Source organism: Littorina saxatilis, linkage group LG5, assembly GCF_037325665.1.
Source record: "Littorina saxatilis isolate snail1 linkage group LG5, US_GU_Lsax_2.0, whole genome shotgun sequence".
NCBI lineage: Eukaryota > Metazoa > Mollusca > Gastropoda > Littorinimorpha > Littorinidae > Littorina > Littorina saxatilis.
In genome coordinates, this window is record NC_090249.1 from 8,988,130 (window position 1) to 9,010,114 (window position 21,985).

Below are 21,985 nucleotides of genomic sequence, written 5' to 3' on the forward strand. Positions count from 1 at the left end.
AATTACCACCAATTCAAAATTAGAACAATGCAAAACCCAAACCGTTCAGAAAAAGGACTTGTTTCTTGCAAACGCTGGGGATACTTGGAGAGTGACTTGCTGCTAGCGATGATAGCCTGGCGTCTGATACGGGTCAGGTCTTAAGATGCCAGACTCAACCAAATAAGAATCGGACTGGATGAGGCACCACAATTAGTCTTGGAGTGACCATTGTTACTTGAGCATCCGGGCTACTTAGACACACTGGCGAGAGGCTAAACCAAATAAAGATTGACCCGTATATGGAGCACTAATCGTCTGCTCGAGAATCGCCTCCACTCTACTCGAGACAACTGTGTCTGCCTTGAAGTTCATAACAGCATTTAAGCAGAAGCTGAAATGTTTTTATATAGAGTTTCGAAACTATCGTTATCTGTTATATAGAGTTTCGAAACTATCGTTAACTGTTAAATAGAGTTTCGAAACTATCGTTAACTGTTATTTAGAGTTATATCAATAGCGCGTTTGTGCGCGCTATTGCTAAAACTATGAAAAACAGATAACGAGGGTTTCGCAAAACGGCGGCATGGTGCGCGCAAGTGATATTACTATCGTTAACTGTTATAGAGTTTCTAAAAATAGCGAAGGCGTGGTCGGATGTTTCGATGCCGGCAAAATGGCTGCTGAACGTTTCGTTCGAGCGAATTTGCACTAAATTACTACAACATTTAGTACATGTAGATCATATTCAACTAACTGTCGTCTGAGAAGTCCATCATTTCGCTGCTTCGTTTAATCAAGTAATCAAATCTTCGTTACAGCTAGCACGCTTCCTGTTTTCACAAAAATATTGGTCAGTGTCAGCTTGACCCGTTCTAGTAGCTACCGCGCTGTGTGCGGGTCAGTCAAGTTTGTACACATACGGCTGGCATGCATGCAGTGGGCAACGGTCAGTGTCAGGTTGACCCGTCCAGTACCCAAAACACGATGCGAAAGCATGCAGTGTTTTCCAAAACGCATCGTGGGGGATGTCACTCGGGAAACACGTTGTTTTGTGTTTGTTTTGAAAAAAACCCACTGTTTTGTGTGCGTCTGTCATGGTCTTTTCCGCGAATATTCAGTAGGCCTACCGTCTTCAAACCGCACACGTGAAAAACGGTACGGCCGAAAGTACAAATGATATGATAAAGCTAATATTAAACAAACTCAACAATGATTTGAGAAGATGACAACAGAAGAACGGTCAATAACTAATGTTGTAGTTTTTTAAATTGTGTTTCTAGTTAAAATGTACATTTTGTAGCAAAAAGACAGTTTTGCAATGGCTTTTCAGGGTTTTCCCATTTGGGCCCGATACCGACGCGCTTTTGATAAAACTATCGTTAGCTGTTATATAGAGTTTCTGAAACTATATTATAACAGATAACGATAGTTTCGAAACTCTACATAACATTAACAGTTAACGATAGTTTCAAAACTCTGTATAACAGTTAACGATAGTTTCAAAACCATATATAACAGTTAACGATAGTAATATCAATTTGGCGCACCATAGAATCCTAACTAGAGTCTATGGAGCCTGTCACGATTGAAGAGAGGCAATGAATAATATCAGTGGGCGCTGCCAGCCGTGTTGTTTACAAACCCAAACACAGCGCGGTAGCTGGACGGGTTAAAGGCAGAGTAAGCCTCCCGTAAACCATCACAGATACGGTCAGGCTTTTACACACAGTACAAACACCATTTCATTTAAACACTCACCAATTGAGAACATCCTAGGTGCCCTCCGTAAAGAGCGAACAATTTTCAAAGAATTTATTTTTGCGTGGTTTATCTTACCCCTGAGCCATCGTGAACCCGTGTGATCCAGTTTTCCCTTTTCACAATGCAGTCGTCATAGTTAGTCATTTGAATGCGACTCGACGTGAGCTTATCTACAATAGCACGTTTTTTTTATGCACGAAACAACGGCTGTGGTTCACAAGAACTCTAGCGATGGCTTTTGACTGTTGAGAGGAACGGCGATTTGCACTGATAAACCGGCCGTCGTCTGCTACGACCCTTGCGTGACCCTGCTTCCGGGCTTTTCTTTTTTTAAACTTTCACAACTTCGAATTGTTCTGATCTTGTCTTGATGAAAAACGAATTCTTTTATGATTAAAGAATGTTTGTGTAACAAGCTGTCAATTTATTATTTAGATTTTAAAAGTTAGGTCTAGCGCAAAAACGAGGCGCCGTTGTTGTTAACGGAACAAGTCTACGAAAATAAATTCTTTGAAAATGTCTCACGCTCGACAGAAAGCAGCCAGGATGTTCCCGTTCGGTGAGCGTTCAAATGGAAGTATGCTTGTACTGTATGTAGACGCTCGGGGAGCTCTGCCAATGATGGTTTACGGGAGGCTTACTGTGCCTTTAAGCTGACACTGACCGATATTTCTGTGAAAACACGCACCGCGCTTCATCTGTGTGTTTCGCGTGTGACATCCCCTCTTAAAGTCTTTAAAAACATGCGTTTCCCCGACGTTTTGAGATAGTGTTTTTGTCGAAAACATGGTTTTGTGTTGTGCGTCTGTCTCCGCCTTTTGATGCACTTGGTTCCACACATTATAAATCAATCACATAAACAGTCATGTTTGCAACAACAATGAACTAGCGCCTGGAGCCAATTGATGGGACTCGCGCTATAGCAAAGTTATTTATGATGATGATGATGATGATGATGATGATGATGATTGTTAACTATTTTAAGTAGGCTGTGGCTACATCCACGGGTCCGTGCCTCGAGTCCCCCATGCTAAATCCACGTCACTGACAAGGGACGCTACTCTTGCCCAATATTTTCCTGCTTTCGGTTCGGCACTTAACAGACATGACTAGGACGTCAGCTGTAAAATATCAATGTCATAATTCCATGGTTAGACTTTATGAGCAGTATACAGCGTTCTCTGTGGTGACATTGCAACATTGCAGCCCCCCCCCCCCCCCCTCTTAATACGAACCTCACCTGAACTTGCATGTTTATTCGGGATTTGCACTTTCCTAGTTTGCGGTGATTTTTGATGCAGTGTGAAGCATGTGTCGATTGTTCAAATGTTTAAGTGAATGTTGTCAACGTGTGGACTAAAGCTACCAACCGGAAGATGAAGAATGATGTATTGTTCTTCTCTATTCGCTAGATTGGTGCTGAGGGGCTGAACTCCGTAAGTCACAACTGTCCACAGTACTCCCATGATTTTGAATTCACCATTTTTTGCTCTCTTAAAATCTAAGAAGATCAAGCGGTCGTTCAGCAATGAGTTTGTGAATTCAGTTACTTCTCTTTATTGTTACAAGACCCAACACAGGGTCTGTTATTTTATGAAAACAAATTGCAACACAAATTGATTCTTCCTCCTCCTCCATCTCAACAATATGGCGCCAAGAGTCCCGAGTGCCAACGCGAGGCTTCGACTGCCGAGTGATTCCGAACGACTCCGAGATTCCGCGGAAATGACGTCACTGACGTGGATTTAGCATGGGGGACTCGAGGCACGGACCCGTGGATGTAGTATTAGATAAGATGGCATGATCATGCAAAGAATACTTTAGTATGAAGCTTAAAACCCCAGCCCTTCTGATTCTAATTGCCTGACTTAATCAGCTGCCAAAGCCAGCTGCATGTTGCAAATTGTGCCTTTTTATATTTAGTCAAGTTTTGACTAAATGTTTTAACATAGACGGGGAATCGAGATGAGGGTTGTGGTGTACATGTGTGTGTGTGTATGTGTGTTTGTAGAGAGCGATTCAGAGAAACTACTCGACCGATCATCACGAAACTTTACATGAGAGTTCCTGGGTATGATACCCCCAGACGTATTTTTCATTTTTTGGATAAATGTCTTTGATGACGTCATATCCGGCTTTTTGTAAAAGTCGAGGCAGCACTGTCACACTCTCATTTTTCAACCAAATTGGTTGAAATTTTGGTCAAGTAATCTTCGACTTTGTATTGCATTTCAGCTTGGAGGCTTAAAAATTAATTAATGAGTTTGCTCATTAAAGTTGTCATTAAAATCGATTTTTTGCAAACAGATTCAAAATTGATTGCATTTTATTCCTCATCTTCTCCTGAATTCAAAAATATATAAATATGTCATGTTAACTCTAAAAATGTGCTCGGAATAAAAGAAAATAGGTTCAGTAACTACTACGGACGCGTGCTTTGTTGCGGCGAGCGTCACCCGTCTCGGTCTTCGGTGTGGTTAGCCGAGACTATCTGAATGTAGTCTCGGCGATGATTGGTTTGTGGTGTTGATCTTGACGAAATGTTTTTATATCGCTTCACTCGGCTTGTTTTCATTGATGTACCCTTTACTTTGTGGTGTTTGTTAGTGTGTGCGTGTCTGTGTGTGTGTGTCTGTGTGTGTGTGTCCTGTGTATGTGTGATACTTTTGTTAGCATTTGCTTTGTCTATGCTTTGTTTTTTCCCCCTTTTCAAATTCCAACGAACAATGGAACAACGTCTTCTCTAATTCTAACTTTTTATTTTTGAAGTGTTGTGCATTGATTGTAGTTTTCAGTTTTAAAATATTCTGTTGCAATCTTTTGATTTAACATACCCCAAATAATGATTTTTAGAACAGAGTTCCTTGTTTAAAAAACAAACACAGGTGCCTGTGAGTGTGACTAAAGATCATCTTTCCTAAAATTTGATCACACAAATTATATATATCCACATCAAATTTTTAGTGACAACTGACTTTAATTCTTTTTCAATAGTTTCTGTAAACACAGAACACACCATCAAGCTGATAACTAAATGCACAATTTAGCTGTTCAGCAAAGTGTGTGTTGGTTGTGACACATTCGTGACATTGTTCAAGGATGTGAAACTGGTGGGGGACTGTGTGCTTGATAATGTACCACATCAAAATGAGAACCTTACAGTTGGCACATGCACACCAAGACAAACAATTTAGAGACATATAAACAGACACAGATAATACCTTAATGGCAAATGTTATGTACACAAGAAAGATCCTTCCATCACCACACACACACACAAAACACAAAGGGGGCCCTGTTGGCAGTTTTCCAGGGGACAGTTGTCTGGAGAAGAGGGGGGGGGGTGGGGGGGTGTTTGGAGGGCTCATGGCCTGGTACCACTTCACTGTGGGGGCAGCAATGTATTTGCGTCTTTTCCTGTTCTGGGTTTATGATTGTGTGTGTGTGTTACAGTGGTGAAACCAGATGACCCCTACCTGTTTGTGGGGGAGGACCTGATTCTCTTCTGCAATCTGACCAGCCTGGACCAGCAGGTGGAGGACTCTTCCTACCTGTACTTCACACAAAATGGCAACAGAATCCCCGATGATAACATCACCATTCTCACCACGCGGTCCATCCGCCTCCGTTCCACAATTGGCAGACCTGATCGTGACGAAGGACACTTTGTGTGCTGGTTGCGGCAGGAGCATAGCAACAGCCGCAAGACCATTGGCTCACAGCATGTCAAGGCCGACTGTAAGCACCACTCTACACACACCTATCACTGTCAAGAAGAAAAGAGTTTGCAGATAGGCACCAACGTGGCTAGAATTTCATTATTTTTAAAGACAGATTGCTTATGCCCCAGAGTAGCTTTGTAGAGCTGATGGGGTCAAATATGACCACTTCTACCCATTATTAGAGTCCCCTGAACAGACATCCTTGCAATGGGTGACCCTGCAATGGGCATTATCTTATTGTCGCAAATATAACATGGGTAATGCTAAATCCATCTGATGTAAATGCGTGTTGTTTTCAGGATTGCCGTAAACTGGTTTGAGCAGGTTGAAGAGAGCGACTTCCCCAATGGTGGAAGATCAAAGAACACGGGGAAAATTGACGGATTATAGATCTGTACAATATTATGAGTTATTTCTAATATGCTGACTGTTAGCAAATGATAACAGACATGTCGAGAAAAAAGATATCAAGCATGAGCCTTTTAGGCGAATGCGGATATCGTATGTGAGACATGTCTGTTATCATTTTCTAACAGTCAGCATATTAAAAATAACGGTTTTATTCCCGTTTAATTCGACCAAAAGAAATTTCGAAGCGACCCCGCGAATTAGACAGAACAGCCGCAATGGGAACTTGAGCGCTCCTACCTGATTATGCCTGTCAGTCAAAGAATTCTCGTGACCTGGGTCAGCCAATCAGAGTAACACACCTTACGTGATGAATATTCACAGGTCAAATGCGTTTGACACACAACAAACCATGTTTAACATGCGTTTCGGTTGCTTCGCTTTTTTTTGTTGAACAGAGAGCGACAGATTTAGAACCGACTCCAGACGGATGGGAAATGACGTAACGATACATTTGACGTAAAGCGAGTGACCCAATTTCACTTGATTTTCCGAACTTTGATAATTTAGATTTCAAGTGAGCGAGTCGGCATTGCACACTCAGAGGATGGGCGGTGCCTCGCTGTTCCGTAAAGCACCCACCGACAAAACTCGCTTTTCGGTATTTTGTAGATAAAGAGAGTATTATCTGACAGCATTTGAAGTGTCATTCTTTAGAATAAATCACACTGATATTGCTGATTTAAATTTTTACTTTGTCTTGTTCATTTTTAGCTTGATAAACAAAAAGGGTCCCTGCCTGAACGTTATAACATTTAGAGGGTCACCTAGAATCCGTCCTGATTGGTTAAAAAGCCATATGGGGCACTGAATTGGTAATAAAATCTGTTAAAGAAGTGCAGAAGAAGCGTCACACAGTCATGTGACTGCTGATGAAAGTGTCACTCATCATGAACATGGAAAGTGCAGCGTCACCCATTTCGAGCAGGAATACATCCCATTACAGGTGGTTAGATTTGACCCCACCAGTTTTATTATGTGGTACTTTCTAAGATGTTGGTCTCATTTGGGGGTCTCTCTGTTTCTTGCTTTTTCAACTTCAAATTAAACTGAATTATGCAATGCTGTTATCATTTGAGCTCAGATATACCAGGCAATTAACCTACATAAGAAGCTTTATCGATGTTGAAGATGTGTGACGATAGATATGCCCCAAAAAAGGTTAAAATAACTCAAATTTGGGGGTAAATTTTGTTACCTCAAATAATAGTTAATTACAAAAGTAAATTGCAATAATGAAACAACGGTTTTGCATATCGTGTATTGCTCAGATCGCCTGACCCTATGTTTATCCATAACCATGAATAAAAATACTTTTCTGTTTGAAAACAGGATACTGGTGACAAAAACTAGGCCCAAGTTTAAGTAGGACCGCGTCACACCTTATCACAAACGTTTTTCAATGGAAAAAAACTTTCCGAATTATTGTGCTGGAGGAAATCTACCTTGCCAGTACAGTTCAAGTTAAACAATTTAAAGTGAAATCAGGCAATGTCATAAAATCATAGTGTCACAAGTGTCATGACCGTTATGCTCTAAATATTTGTGTCACAAATATCAACTTGTGCGTAAAACTCAGCCCTCTGTTGATATAATTCCTTGATGCTGATTAATTCATGATTTCTGTTCATGCAGTTCTTTTTTCTTTTCAGCAGTTATTTTTCCTTTTGGGCAGCCTAGTGTTGTTTTTGAGGGATGTACTGGCTAATATAAGCAAACAAATATAAGCAGTGTGTGTCTGCTTGTTGGTGGGTTGCAGACTCTCCGGTGTCTGTGAATGATGTGAACTGCACAGTGTACAACTGGGAGAACATGACCTGCAAGTGGGAGCTGGGGCATAACTACCGCCACCCTGAGTACATCAGTGTCACCCTTGTCTGGACCATCAGGTCAGTGCTGCTGCTGCACCCACACTTAGTACTGCTCACAACTCTAAACATGTTTTACACAAAGTTAAAATAGACTGCAGGATTTTAAGTTAAGTGGTAAAAGTTTAAATGATTTGTTTTCTTTGTAGATTGACAGATTCAACAAAGGGTACAGGACTAGGTCTCCTTAAAATGGAGATTAGAAAGCATAATGCAAATGAGCAATTTTCAGTTTTAATGTGAGTATGAATGTGTTTAACTGAACACGCATTATGCAGAGTAATTTATTTGCAAAATTGTTTGGTAAATTCTATCCATACATTGTTTTTATTGTTGGACTGAACTTTGTAATTTGCTTAAAGAAAATAGTAAATTTTCTGAAATTTGATTCAGGATAACTTTTTGTTTTGAATCAGTAGCTAGCATTCTTTTCATGACCCTTCTTCCTCTTCATTTTCCTGCTGAGTAATTATGTAGGAAGTTAACTTGTATTATCCATGTCAACACCCATTTAAGAAACAATTTTTGTGTGTGTATCGGGGTGGAGAATTCACGGTCATGGAATTGTTCCTCTCCTTTAGTCCCTGCCTAATTATCTCCCCCTGACCCATTGACGCTTGTGCCTTCCATCACGATCGCTGTAGGTGTGTCTAGATGCTGGGTCCTGATTGGTTGATTGTTTAAAAGGACACACGCTAATCCTAGATAATAGTGTGAGGCAGTGCAGTCTCCCATGTGATTTCGTAGTGAGAAGACGGTTGTGGTGTTGTGATTTTGGATTTGTGTTGTTCAACTTATGATTGAACGAAGACTGTGTTGCTGTGTTAATGCAGGGAGTGTAGTTGAGCAATTATTAACTTCGTTTGGCAGAGGATCAAGTGAAGAGAACTTTTGTGTGTGTTGGGAGAAGTGTTGTTAGAGCTGGTCTTATATCAGCGAGGTGTCTTTCGTCACACCGTGATCGTGTTAAAGTTCCGACAAGTTGTGTAAACTATACGGCTATACAGCAATGAGGATTGAACTACGCTGCCTTCTGGTATATGGTCAAGGCCATGGAGGTGACACTGATGAGTGTGACATGCAAGAACAAATTTCAATGTTAATATTACAAGCTGACAATTTCCTGACAATTTGCTAGGTATGGTCATGCTAAACTTCTACGAAAAATGTTTTCCACACTTGAGCCATTGTTTAGATGTATTTACAAAAATAATATCAATGTTCAAACATAACATGACGCCATCACAATTTCAGATTCAGACAATTTAATGATGCAAGAAGAAACAAGTCGCGTAAGGCGAAAATACAACATTTAGTCAAGTAGCTGTCGAACTCACAGAATGAAACTGAACGCAATGCAACGCAGCAAGACCGTATACTCGTGGCATCGTCAGTCCACCGCTCACGGCATAGGCAGTGAAATTGACAAGAAGAGCGGGGTAGTAGTTACGCTGGGAAGGATAACACGCTTTTCTGTACCTCTCTTCGTTTTAACTTTCTGAGCGTGTTTTTAATCCAAACATATCATATCTATATGTTTTTGGAATCAGGAACCGACAAGGAATAAGATGAAAGTGTTTTTAAATTGATTTGGAAAACTTAATTTTGATAATAATTTTTATACATTTAATTTTCAGAGCTTGTTTTTAATCCAAATATAACATATTTATATGTTTTTGGAATTAGCAAATGATAGAGAATAAGATGAACGTAAATTTGGATCGTTTTATAAAAATTTGTTTTTTTTACAATTTTCTGATTTTTAATGACCAAAGTCATTAATTAATTTTTAAGCCACCACGCTGAAATGCAATACCGAAGTCCGGGCTTCGTCAAAGATTACTTGACCAAAATTTCAACCAATTTGGTTGAAAAATGAGGGCGTGACAGTGCCGCCTCAACTTTCACGAAAACCCGGATATGACGTCATCAAAGACATTTATCAAAAAAATGAAAAAAACGTTCGGGGATATCATACCCAGGAACTCTCATGTCAAATTTCATAAAGATCGGTCCAGTAGTTTAGTCTGAATCGCTCCACACACACACACAGACAGACACACACACGCACGCACATACACCACGACCCTCGTCTCGATTCCCCCCTCTACGTTAAAACATTTAGTCAAAACTTGACTAAATGTAAAAAGAAATGTTGGTGGTGTTTCTTTATTGCTACGCCACACATCCATCAATACAAACAAGATAAGCGGCGGTAAGAATCTCTAATTGGGTCAAATACCTGAGCTTGAAATTGTTTAAACATAACATGACACCAAAACACTAAGTCAAAATGCAGCATGGAGTTCAAAGACAAAATACCATCAATACTAAGTCCAAAACAGAAAACATAGATAATGTTTGTGTGTCTCCAAAATATCATAATGAAAATACTAATTATTGTCATCAAATTAAATCAATAATAGAGCCATCCTTCACTGGATGCTGCGTAATACCCGAAAATGCCAAAAATTAAACCAAGAACACGCCCAAATCAATCATTTTGGCATTAAATAATAATAAAACATTGTTACATACATTATTTCCTTTGGCAAAAAAAAAAAAAAGTGGATGTGTTACCTTGTCTTTAAATGAGAGGGAAAAAAGACAAGTCGCGTAAGGCGAAAATACAATATTTAGTCAAGTAGCTGTCGAACTCACAGAATGAAACTGAACGCAATGCCATTTTTCAGCAAGACCGTATACTCGTAGCATCGTCAGTCCACCGCTCATGGCAAAGGCAGTGAAATTGACAAGAAGAGCGGGGTAGTAGTTGCGCTAAGAAGGATAGCACGCTTTTCTGTACCTCTCTTTGTTTTAACTTTCTGAGCGTGTTTTTAATCCAAACATATCATATCTATATGTTTTTGGAATCAGGAATTTGGTTGAAAAATGAGGGCGTGACAGTGCCGCCTCAACTTTCACGAAAAGCCGGATATGACGTCATCAAAGACATTTATCAAAAAAATGAAAAAAACGTTCGGGGATTTCATACCCAGGAACTCTCATGTCAAATTTCATAAAGATCGGTCCAGTAGTTTAGTCTGAATCGCTCTACACACACACAGACACACACACACGCGCACACACACACGCACATACACCACGACCCTCGTTTCGATTCCCCCTCGATGTTAAAATATTTAGTCAAAACTTGACTAAATATAAAAAAGTAGCCATGCTTGAACATAACATGACGCCGTGACAAAAGATAGACTTACATCATCTGGAGCTATAGATGCAAATAAAATATCAAATTCAGAAGCCATTGTGTGCATAGCGTTGGTAGCTACATTGCACAGTTAACTGCATAGCCAAGTCACAACCTTAGAAAAAGTTATTCTGAAATTAAAACACTTAAACATAATTTGACGCCATGAAACATAACATGACGCCGTGACACAGTCTTTATCAGGCTAAAGTGGCAAAACCAAACATAATAAAAGAACAGGAGGACAGCTATCTACATGCAGTGATGGTAGGTAATTATTAGCCACACAATAATCTGATGTGTAAACTTAATCTTTTATGTTTGCACAGAAAACTTGCTGTTTGAGCATAACATGACGCCATGAAACATAACATGACACCGTGACAAAAGATAAAATTACATCCTCTGGAACTATGGGTGTAAGTAAGCCATCCAATTCAGATGCCATTGTGTGCACATATAAGGCTGCTACAGAGCTAAGTTCACTGAATAGGTGAGGGGCAACCTTAGAAAAAGTTTTTGTACCATGAAAAAATGCCCAAACATAACTTAAGACCATGTTCAAACCAATTAAAAGGAAAAAAAATGTATAGTCTACATTTACCTGTACAAAATGCTAGATGAAAAGGAAAGCTAGATGAAAATAGACTAAGAAACTATAAAAACGGAAAAAGTCACAAAATGTTGCCCAAACATAACATGACATACCCCAGCCAGCAAGACATTAGCGGCCGATAGTCGGCCGAACACCCTTCAAAAAGTCGGGCCGGTGACGTCAAAAGAGACGACGCGGGTGTTGGCCCGACTAACTTTTGCAAAGAGGCAACGAGGCGGCCGACAGGCGGCCGAACACCTGTACTATGGCGGCACGCATCCAGTCCGATGTTAATCGGCCCGATGACTTGTTGGACCTCCGGCCCGACACCTTATGCCGACATCGGGAAGATATCAATTTCAGCGGGAAGACATCGGGACGATGTCGGCATAAGGTGTCGGGCCGCAGGTCCAACAAGCCATCGGGCCGATTAACATCGGACCGGATGCGTGCCGCCATAGTACAGGTGTTCGGCCGCCTGTCGGCCGCCTCGTTGCCTCTTTGCAAAAGTTAGTCGGGCCAACACCCGCGTCGTCTCTTTTGACGTCACCGCCCCGACTTTTTGAAGGGTGTTCGGCCGATTATCGGCCGCTAATGTCTTGCTGGCTGGGTGCAGCTACAGATACAGCAGTATGTACCCCCCCCCCCCCCAAGTGTAACAGTGCAAAATCCACTTACAGCTACAGCTACAGCAGTACAACCCCCCTCCCCCCAGTGTTAAAGTGGAAAACAAACCTACAGATACAAATACAGCAGTATGTACAACCCCCCCCCCCCCCCCCCCCCCCCAGTGTAACAGTGTAAAACACATCACCAGCTACAGATACAGCAGTATGTAGAACCCCCCCCCCCCCGCCTCTACCGCCCTCACTGTAACAGTACAAAACACACCTACAGCTACAGATACAGCCGTATGTACAACCCCCCCCCCCCCCCCCCCCCTCAGTATTACAGTATAAAACACACCTACAGCAACAGATTCAGCACGGTATGTACAACCCCCCCCCCCCCCCCCAAGTGTAACAGTGCAAAAATTACTTACAGCTACAGCAGTATGTACACTCCCCTCCCCCAAAGTAACAGTACAAAACACACCTACAGCTACAGATACAGCAGTATGTATACCCCCCCCCACCCCCACCCCCAATGTAACAGTGCAAAACACACTTACAGCTACAGATTCAGCAGTATGTACAACCCCCCCCCCCTCTCCCAACCCAAGTGTAACAGTGCAAAAAACACCTACAGCTACAGCAGTATGTACACCCCCCTCCCCCCAACTGTAACAGCACAAATCGCACCTACTGCTACAGATACAGCAGTGTGTACAACCCCCCCTCCCCACCTCCCCCCAGTGTAACAGTGCAAAACACACCTACAGCTGTATGTACAACCCCCAAACCCCACCCCCCCCCCCCCCCCCACTGTAACAGTACAAAGCTCATTTACAGCTACAGATTCAGAATTATGTACACCCCCCCTCCCCCCGCTGCCACCACTGTAACAGTACAAAACATACCTACAGCTTCAGATACAGCAGTATGTAGAACACTCCACCCCCTTCCCCCGTGTAGAGTGCAAAACACACCTAGAGCTACAGATACAGCAGTATGTACAACACTCCACCCCCTTCCCCCGTGTAGAGTGCAAAACACACCTAGAGCTACAGATACAGCAGTATGTACAACCCCAACCCCCCCCCCCCCCCCCCCCTGTGTGCAAAACACACCTACAGCTACAAAAACAGCAGTATGTTCAACCCCCCCTCCCCCCCCTACTGTAACAGTACAGAACACACCCACAGCTACAGATACAGCAGTATGTTCACCCCCCCTCTCCCCCCCCTACTGTAACAGTACATAACACACCTACAGCTACAGATACATCAGAATGTACCCCCCCCCCCCCCCAAGTGTAACAGTACAAAACACACCTACAGCTACAGATTCAGCAGTATGTACAACAACCCCCCCCCCCCCCCCCAGTGTTACTGTGCAAAACACACCTACCGCTACAGATTCAGCAGTATGTACACCCCCCCCCCCCCCCCAGTGTGCATCAGTGCAAAACACACCACCAGCTCCAGATAGATCAGTATGTACAACCCCCCCCCCCCCCCCCAAGTGTTACAATGCAATACACACACCTACAGCTACAGATACATCAGCATGTACACCCCCCCCCCCCCCCCAAGTGTAACAGTGCAAACCACATGTACAGCTACAGATTCAGCAGTATGTAAAAAACGAAATCACTTACTCGCTCCATCCGTCGGTTGTCCTCGAGTTGACGTCAGCAGCTCTGATTGTCACTGCCAAGACTCTGACTGGCTACACAACTATTGAACTATCACCGCCACCACGTGGCACTGGGACCAGCACTCAGATTGAGATCCCGAGGCGACATTCGTCTCGGATAACATATCATCAATGTGCTGTCCAACATTCGCAAGAATGTCTCTTCTTTCGATATTAACTTGAACTAAGAAAACAAATAAAATTCGCTCACGCGGGAAAGTAGCAGCCATGTTCAAAACTCAATCTTGTTTACCGTAAGGAAAGCTATTTGAGTATTTCAAGTATATATGATGGCGTATTTTTAAAATGTAAAACTCATGGTTTGAGAGCTCATGCTGTATTTGATTGCAAATATACAAACAAAACTTACAATTAATTATCCTACTCCTATGTGAAAAAGTCAACAAATATGAATAATTTAGTTTCGCATTTGCAGGGTCATGTCACGCCGTTGATGGCCCGACGTTTGAACAGGGGACGTAACAAATGTTAAAATAATGATAATAAATTTGTTATCTCCCGTAACTCTGCATATTTTTATCGACAGGGCCGATGTCGGGGTTTATTACGTACATTTGCCGAGTTTTACACACAGTCAAAACGATATCGGCGCGACAACGGACGACGACACACGACATATGACGACGTCACCCGACTGAAATCGTCAGTCGGCCGACGAAAGCTTGCTAGCTGGGACCCTGACATTCATGCGTTGGTGTCATGTTATGTTGGACATGAATTCCCAACCACAAGTACAAAAAAACAAAAAAACAAAAAACACTAACTAGAAGAAAAGAAAAAGCTATGCATGCTTGGTCCGGATATGCAAACAGATTTTGATGATCTAGAATAACAAAAATAACCTATCCAAACTTAACATTACACCGAGGGGTGTCTCAGAACCGGCGTCAAGTTATGTTCAAACAGATTATGGTGAAATTGTATAATGCATTTTTCCTACAGATTATATTTTTGTTGTGCTGGGCTGCATTGAAACAGATAATATCAATATTAAAGTCTACATCTATTTTTCTTTGCCAAAAATAAAATAAGTAAAAAACCGAGTGCCCAAACCTAACATTACACCAGCCGTGGCAGCAGAGATCGACTGTGCATAGCGTCAAGTTATGTTTGGACATAAAACTAGCACTCGGCGATCAGACACAATAAGGGTCTACAAGTTCAGACCCAATGATGATGTTAATTCCTAGTATTCAATCTGCCACAAAAATTAGTGTATGTTAGAAGACATTTAGTTGAACGAGTTTAAACATAACGCTGACGACCTCGGACTTGGTGTAAAGTTGCGTTTGATCTCCCGCATCCCATAATATCTACCACGTATCTTGTAAATCGCAGTAAATGACTTTTAGGGGTACTTCACGAAGTGATTTCATGAAGGGATGGTTGAAAATGTACTTAGCTCTATCAAACCAAAAACGCAACAGTGACACCACATGATCGGCATGAATGCACATGTCAAGAAGTGGATTGTAGTGTGAATAAGGAGTTACTTTTCTGTATACGTGTTCTGCCCTATCTTATTACACTGACTCTTCAATCTTCACACTAAAACACTCCAAACACAGAATTTTGGGAGGATGCAGACTTATTATTTCCTCACACAAATTAGAACACAATTCTTCACCTAAAGAAAACAACATCAATACCAATCAACTTCTCGTCCACACCGTTCTTACAATCTCTCTACACTCACTCCACACACGGGATTAATGATATAAAGAAATTATTTCAATAATTAATTACTGCACAAGGTAAAGTGTTGACAGACACTCACGAGTTCGTAACACGGCTCACTATATGTCGTCATTTACACCTCCTTGTGCCGCTGAAACCACATAGACGATGAATTTCCAGAAACTCTCCTTTTAGATGCCAACATGCACCCTTCACATTTCTCCCCGAAAAACACTTTCACCTTTCACGTTTCTCCCCGAGAAACACTTTCACCTTTCACGTTTCTCCCCGAGAAACACTTTCGCCATTAACGAAAAGAACCGTCGTCTCTACGACCGGTGATGATGGAGACTCCTCCGTCCAGCCATCTGCGCCGATGTGGTCTCTCTCTCCACCATCGTCACGCCTCTTCCGTGTGAGGTCCGTCCCTCGCTCACGCTCATGAACCCTCGTCATGGAAACTCCTGAAGAATTAACCCAAGTCTTAATACAACATTCTCTTAAACCATCTCCTCTTCCTAAAGTCATGTAACATCTCTCTCGTTCATTCTGCATTCACATTCCGTCCACAGTCAATATCCAAACTATACTTCATCCATGAATCACTTAATCCACTACTGACACTACCATACATAGTATCACTGTCTTAAACATAACATAAATGCGTAACAACAATTATGTTCAAGAATTTACCAACAAAAACCATAATACACTCACAACAAGAATTCTCTCAAAACTTCACACTAGAATTTAGTGCACTTTGTATACACTTACATTACATTCCAGCTATGTATTCAAGCTTCAATAATATACAACATAGTAAATCATTTACCTTAAGAGACCCGTCTCTTGAAAGAGTGTTTGTGACAAACCTGACAACCGCTATACACACCTTGCTCGGTCGAGCATCTACAACGTTGTGTCGTTATTAAACCCAGACCAGCTACATTTCTCATAAACACAACTCATGTCAAAGTAGGGTTTTCTCGTGCAACACACAAAACCCGTGATATCGCTTCAAACGTGTCCTAGCATAATCCCAATTCAATGTTTAGGGAGGTTAAAATCATGACGTGCTTCACATCACAACTATCCTACTCACATCTTTGTGACAGCACATGACAAAGCAAAAATTGACAAATGTAGGAACATAGGAAAGTGTTGATGAAAGCACAACTATTCAGACAGGATCTCTAGTTTTATCAGAGAAACAGAACTCAGCACTCGAAAGCCCAATGTGGTCATTACTTCATATTCTATCTATAATTTCGCTGGATTTGCAAAAACGCAACAAATGACGCCAAAACAAAAACCTTACCTTTCGGCCTATCCTCGGCCTTCAAATGGCGCAATATTTCGCTGGATTTGCAAAAACGCAACAAATGACGCCAAAATAAAAACCTTACCTTTCGGCCTATCCTCGGCCTTCAAATGGCGCAATATTTGTCTTCAAATGGCGCAATATTCTAAATTGGAGTGGTTTTCACTTTCATGCTGGATTAATCTCCAAAAAATGGACTGCAAAATACACATTAATTGTTCTTTTTTCGTGTCCAAATGCAATGGTTTGTTGACACCATATCGCTTCCGCAAAATCAATGTAAATTTCTTGCTGCATCAGAGTTTAAAATGTTCGCTTGCTGATTAATCCAAGAACTAAAACATAAAATCTTTCAGATTAGAGGTTAATCACGTGTGTTGGATGCGGATATTTCTTTCAAGTTAACATCGATCGCTATCACCCAAACATGACACCATGCGTTGCGTTTGAGCACGATTGATGACGCTCTATATAAACAAGAAACGAACAAATATTTGACACGCACGTAACGTCAATAGGAATTGATAACGTTCTAAGAATTGGAAATCAATAAATTGACTCTTGATTCGATCTTTTTATGGTGAAAAATGCCGTCTGAAGTGACACACAGGTATGTCTGTCACGTTTTTCTTCCACCACGATCGTCGATTTTTCATTAAAAAAAATTGTTTTTTAATGACAGAAAGCAAGTTTAACTCACTTTATGTCATCACACGAAGCTTTGATTATATAAGAACAAGTGACAACAGTTTGATTTCATTAATTCTTTATCTTCAACCTTAGAATGGCAGTCAAAAATTGTCAGCTGGTGATTTCTGCACTCGAGCCACCTCCATGGCCTTGACCATAATTATGTTAAATAAAAGTCACGTTATTGCAACCCACATTTGAATGCTTCCTGATCTGTGCACCCCTTCACTCCACTCCACCCTCTCACATGTGTGTTACATTTGTTCAGCTAATGTGATTGTCTTGAATAAGACTGCCTTTGGAAAAAAGCATTTGGCAGATAATTGAAAATCGTTCACAGAGCAAAATAAACATGTGTGTTATTTGTTTTTGTGTGCTATGTGGGAGCGATTTAAGTTTTTAATAGACAGGGGACTGCTCATGTTGGAGCTTGTATGACAGTGAGTGACCCGATAACTGACCCGATGGTAGTTCATAATGGGGCGCTGCTTAATTGGCGACTCAGGTGGCCGTGTGATGTCTCTGTGATTTGAGTAAATGTACCTGTTTTGTCAATTTAAAGTTTCTCATTTTGAGATTATAAAAAACGCTGGCGCTGGACCCCGAGTACTCTTCAGATTGGCTCGCTGCTGGACCCTCCTACTGCGTACTCGGGGATAAAGTATTATTGTATTGTAATTTTGTACAGTATTGTATTCTTAATGAACCTGAATGGCCTCAACCCACATGCAGACTGTACATACCTTTACATGTATTCATAAATGAGTGATATAGGCTAACTAGATGAAAACACACAAGGATAGTGTTAAACTAAAGACATGTGAAAAACTTGGTGCCAACTGCTCATCTCATTCTTGTACTTGGCGTAAAAGTGGATCACCGTGTGTTTGCGTTTGCAGGTTTTCCAGTCGGGAATGCCCTTGAAAAGCATTTCTCATATATTATTGTTTTTACATTTCAATGTGTCTTCATTTACCTATTACTTTTTAATATTCAGCAATTTCCTGCTGAGTTTCTAATTTTGGAGAAAAGCATGTAGTATCCGAACAGCTTTTGATCTGTTTCAGCCTCCAACCGACATCACGAGGACAGTATGTCTGATTTAGTGTACATTTGAATAGTTTATAATGACCTAACAAAAAAGATATGTACAATGTATCCTAAAACTGACTTCTTTGACAGAGATACTTGCCCTGAAGATAATAATTAAGGTGAACATAGAACATGTTTTTTAATATAGTTGCCTTTAAATTTCTAAAAAGCATGATATTTGTCTAAACTGAGCAAAAAAATGATTGCACCCATTTTCCTACCCCAACTAAAACATTCAATCCCATGTCATGTTATTCAAACTGTAAGTGCCATTAAAGGACCTTCACTTGGTTACCTGGCACACTTTTCGGATCAAAGATTTCTGTTATAAGTATCACATGACCGCCGCCGAAGTCAAAGATTGCTTGACCAAAATTTCTATCACTTTGATTGCAAAATGAGGGCAGGACATGCTGATTTCTACCCATAGGGCCACGTAAAAATAAATTTCTTTTAATAATGTTCTCTCTTTATGGAGAGCACCTGCATGGGGTGCTCTCTAGCGGTAAATGTTTAAACGAGAAGGTGTTTGTACTGTGTGCAAAAACCTTGACAGTGTCCATGGCCAGAAACTGATGGTTTACGGGAGGTGGAATAGGCCTTTAAAAAAGAATTAAAAAAGAAACAAACAAAAAACAAGGGCGTTTTTTTCTGCTTGTGAATGCATTGTTCATTTAGTAAACACAGTCATGTTGCAGCAATCAACAGCTGGGATAAAACAAAAATGCTTGTGCGTAGGAACTTGTCCTAAAGAATCCTTTTTAACACTAACTAACATATCTATGTTCACTGTTGTGATTCTATAACGCTTTGGCGGTTCATTCTAATCAAATGATCATGAAGAGGGATACATTTTCTCCGCGACTGTCTTTACCTGGTTCAAAAATATGCATTTGGAAGACTTTTGTAGTGTGTTAATGTGACCAGTTTGCCACCCCTACCCCGTATTAAACAATTTTTGAAGAGGTAAAATAAGACAACAATGAAAAATCTAACAGCCAATAAAAGATCCTCCACGAATCTGTTTTTCTTTTTGATGTACCATATCTGGTTCATATTTTACAGCGGTTTGAAAACAACGAAAAAATAACTTGCAACAGTGGGCGCGACTGTGGCGCGTTTAGTTTGCCTCCCACTGTACATTAATTGTACCACAAATATATTTACCTTTTGAATATTGGGCCTTTTTTTCTCAGGCTTGTTGAATGTATTAGGGGATTGGCTGTATACCAGACCATTGTTCCTTTTTCAGAGTGTCTTTCCTTAGCGACTCCTCACATCGTTGATGTTGAAATACTTGCTGTACTACATGTGTCCAGGATCAATGTGCCTGTTGTGTCCTATGCCCGTAAAGCGCTTGTGATCTTCTTCTGCATTTATCGGCTGGGATTCCCTCAAACACTTGCAGGCAGAAGTGGGCTTTTTACGTGTATGGAGTTTTTTTTCCCCGCCATTTGGGCAGTCGATTCCGCGGGATGCATGCTGGGAGTTTTCATGTTTCTATAACTCACAAAACTCTGGCATGGATTACAGGATCTTTTTCATGCGTACATGGTCCAGAGTGTGCTTGCGTGATCACATGAATAGTAGGTACTATCACAGTATCAGGTCTGCACATAAGTTGACCTGGGAGATTGGAAAAATCTCCACCCTGAACCCACCAAGTGTTGCCTGAGCTAGTATTCAAACACACACAGAAGGCTGATGTCCTAACCACTAGGCTTTGTGCCCATTATTGTTACAGTACAATTAAGTGTTGATTATGGTCAGTATTGTGTTCCAAGGCAATTGCAATCGCATTGAATGTCATTGAATGTCATGCCTCCCTCAATGTCTATTTTTTTCATGGAGCGATGGAGTTGTAAACTGTGTTCTATTACAGTCTGAAGGTGTACCAGCAGAATGTCATGCCTGTTGCAATTTTTCAAGCCCAATACATTCTCATTGTCCCCTTGTCCAGTATTATAACCTGATCTATTAAGTATTCCAATGTCTTCTAGGCATGTTGTGAACCCCGCTTACTGGACTTTTTGCCCCAATGTAGTTCCTTGTTTGGGTTCTGAATCTTTGGACATTAAGAGTTGGGGTTACATATAGAATAACGATTTTCATACTGAATAATATTTGGTCTTGGCCTGAAAAGACAACACAGAAGCACCCTTGCTGTAGGTCTTTTTTTTTCCTTATTATCTTTCATCCTAAGTGCTTCTTAGTTGTTAGACTAGCTTATTTTTGTTTCCTTAGACTGCATTTGCATTGCTTAACTTGTAGTTGTGGGCAGCATACCGAATGATGCCATAGCAGTAGAATCATTTGTAGACTAACAGTTGTTCATATACCATGGGTCATTCTCATATTACTGTCCCAGACCTATACTTCAAGAAAAAATACAATGTACAAGCATTATAGTTTTCATCAAATCAGGAATATGTTGTTGCATCTGTTGTGTGCCTGAAACAATTGTTTCCAAACCATATCTAACCAATTTTTACTTGTCAATATGTTTGCCATTTTAGTTTGCTGAAAATCCGCTGCTTGAAAGCAGCCATTTTGTGACATTCCTCTCTTGCCAAAAAAAACACGCGTTCATTTCCAGTATACTGCGAGTAAAGAGTAATTAAAGTGTACAGGTGAAAAGAGGTGATGCATAGGTTGATGCACACAATATCCGTTTTTTGTTTTAAATGTTGTGTTATGGAGAAATTTGACCGCGTCCAAAATGCTGTTCGATCAAGGCATTGTGTGTCATAGAAGTACCCAACACACACAAAACCCTCCTGGGCACATAATGATAATTCGTTGGAACTTGCATTCAGGAACACATTATTAGTACACTGTGATGATGAATGCGACACATTTTCATTGTCGATGATTACATCGTGAATTCCCCCCGCAGGTTAGGGGGAAGAATTTACCCGATGCTCCCCAGCATGTCGTAAGAGGCGACTAACGGATTCTGTTTCTCCTTTTACCCTTGTTAAGTGTTTCTTGTATAGAATATAGTCAATGTTTGTAAAGATTTTAGTCAAGCAGTATGTAAGAAATGTTAAGTCCTTTGTACTGGAAACTTGCATTCTCCCAGTAAGGTCATATATTGTACTACGTTGCAAGCCCCTGGAGCAATTTTTTGATTAGTGCTTTTGTGAACAAGAAACAATTAACAAGTGGCTCTATCCCATCTCCCCCCTTTCCCCGTCGCGATATAACCTTGAACGGTTGAAAATGACGTTAAACACCAAATAAAGAAAAGAAAGAACATCGTGAATCTCAGAAGTGCATTTTGTGCCTCGACCAAACAAATGTTTCTATTTCATTACATAATCACAAATATTTTCAAAGA

The 21,985-nt window shown here is 40.9% G+C and overlaps 1 protein-coding gene across 2 annotated transcripts in view; it reads left to right on the forward strand.

The window, feature by feature from the left end:
• The window catches only part of LOC138966255 (cytokine receptor-like factor 1), a 104,145-nt gene extending 95,440 nt beyond the window's left edge, over window positions 1-8,705 (forward strand). For both annotated transcript variants that reach the window (XM_070338396.1, XM_070338397.1), the window contains exons 3-4: window positions 5,197-5,481; window positions 7,633-8,705. In XM_070338396.1, the coding sequence (XP_070194497.1) occupies window positions 5,197-5,481; window positions 7,633-7,835 (488 nt within the window). In that variant the 3' untranslated portion in view covers window positions 7,836-8,705. The remainder of the gene's footprint in view (window positions 1-5,196; window positions 5,482-7,632) is intronic.
• The last annotated feature ends 13,280 nt before the right edge of the window (window positions 8,706-21,985 follow it).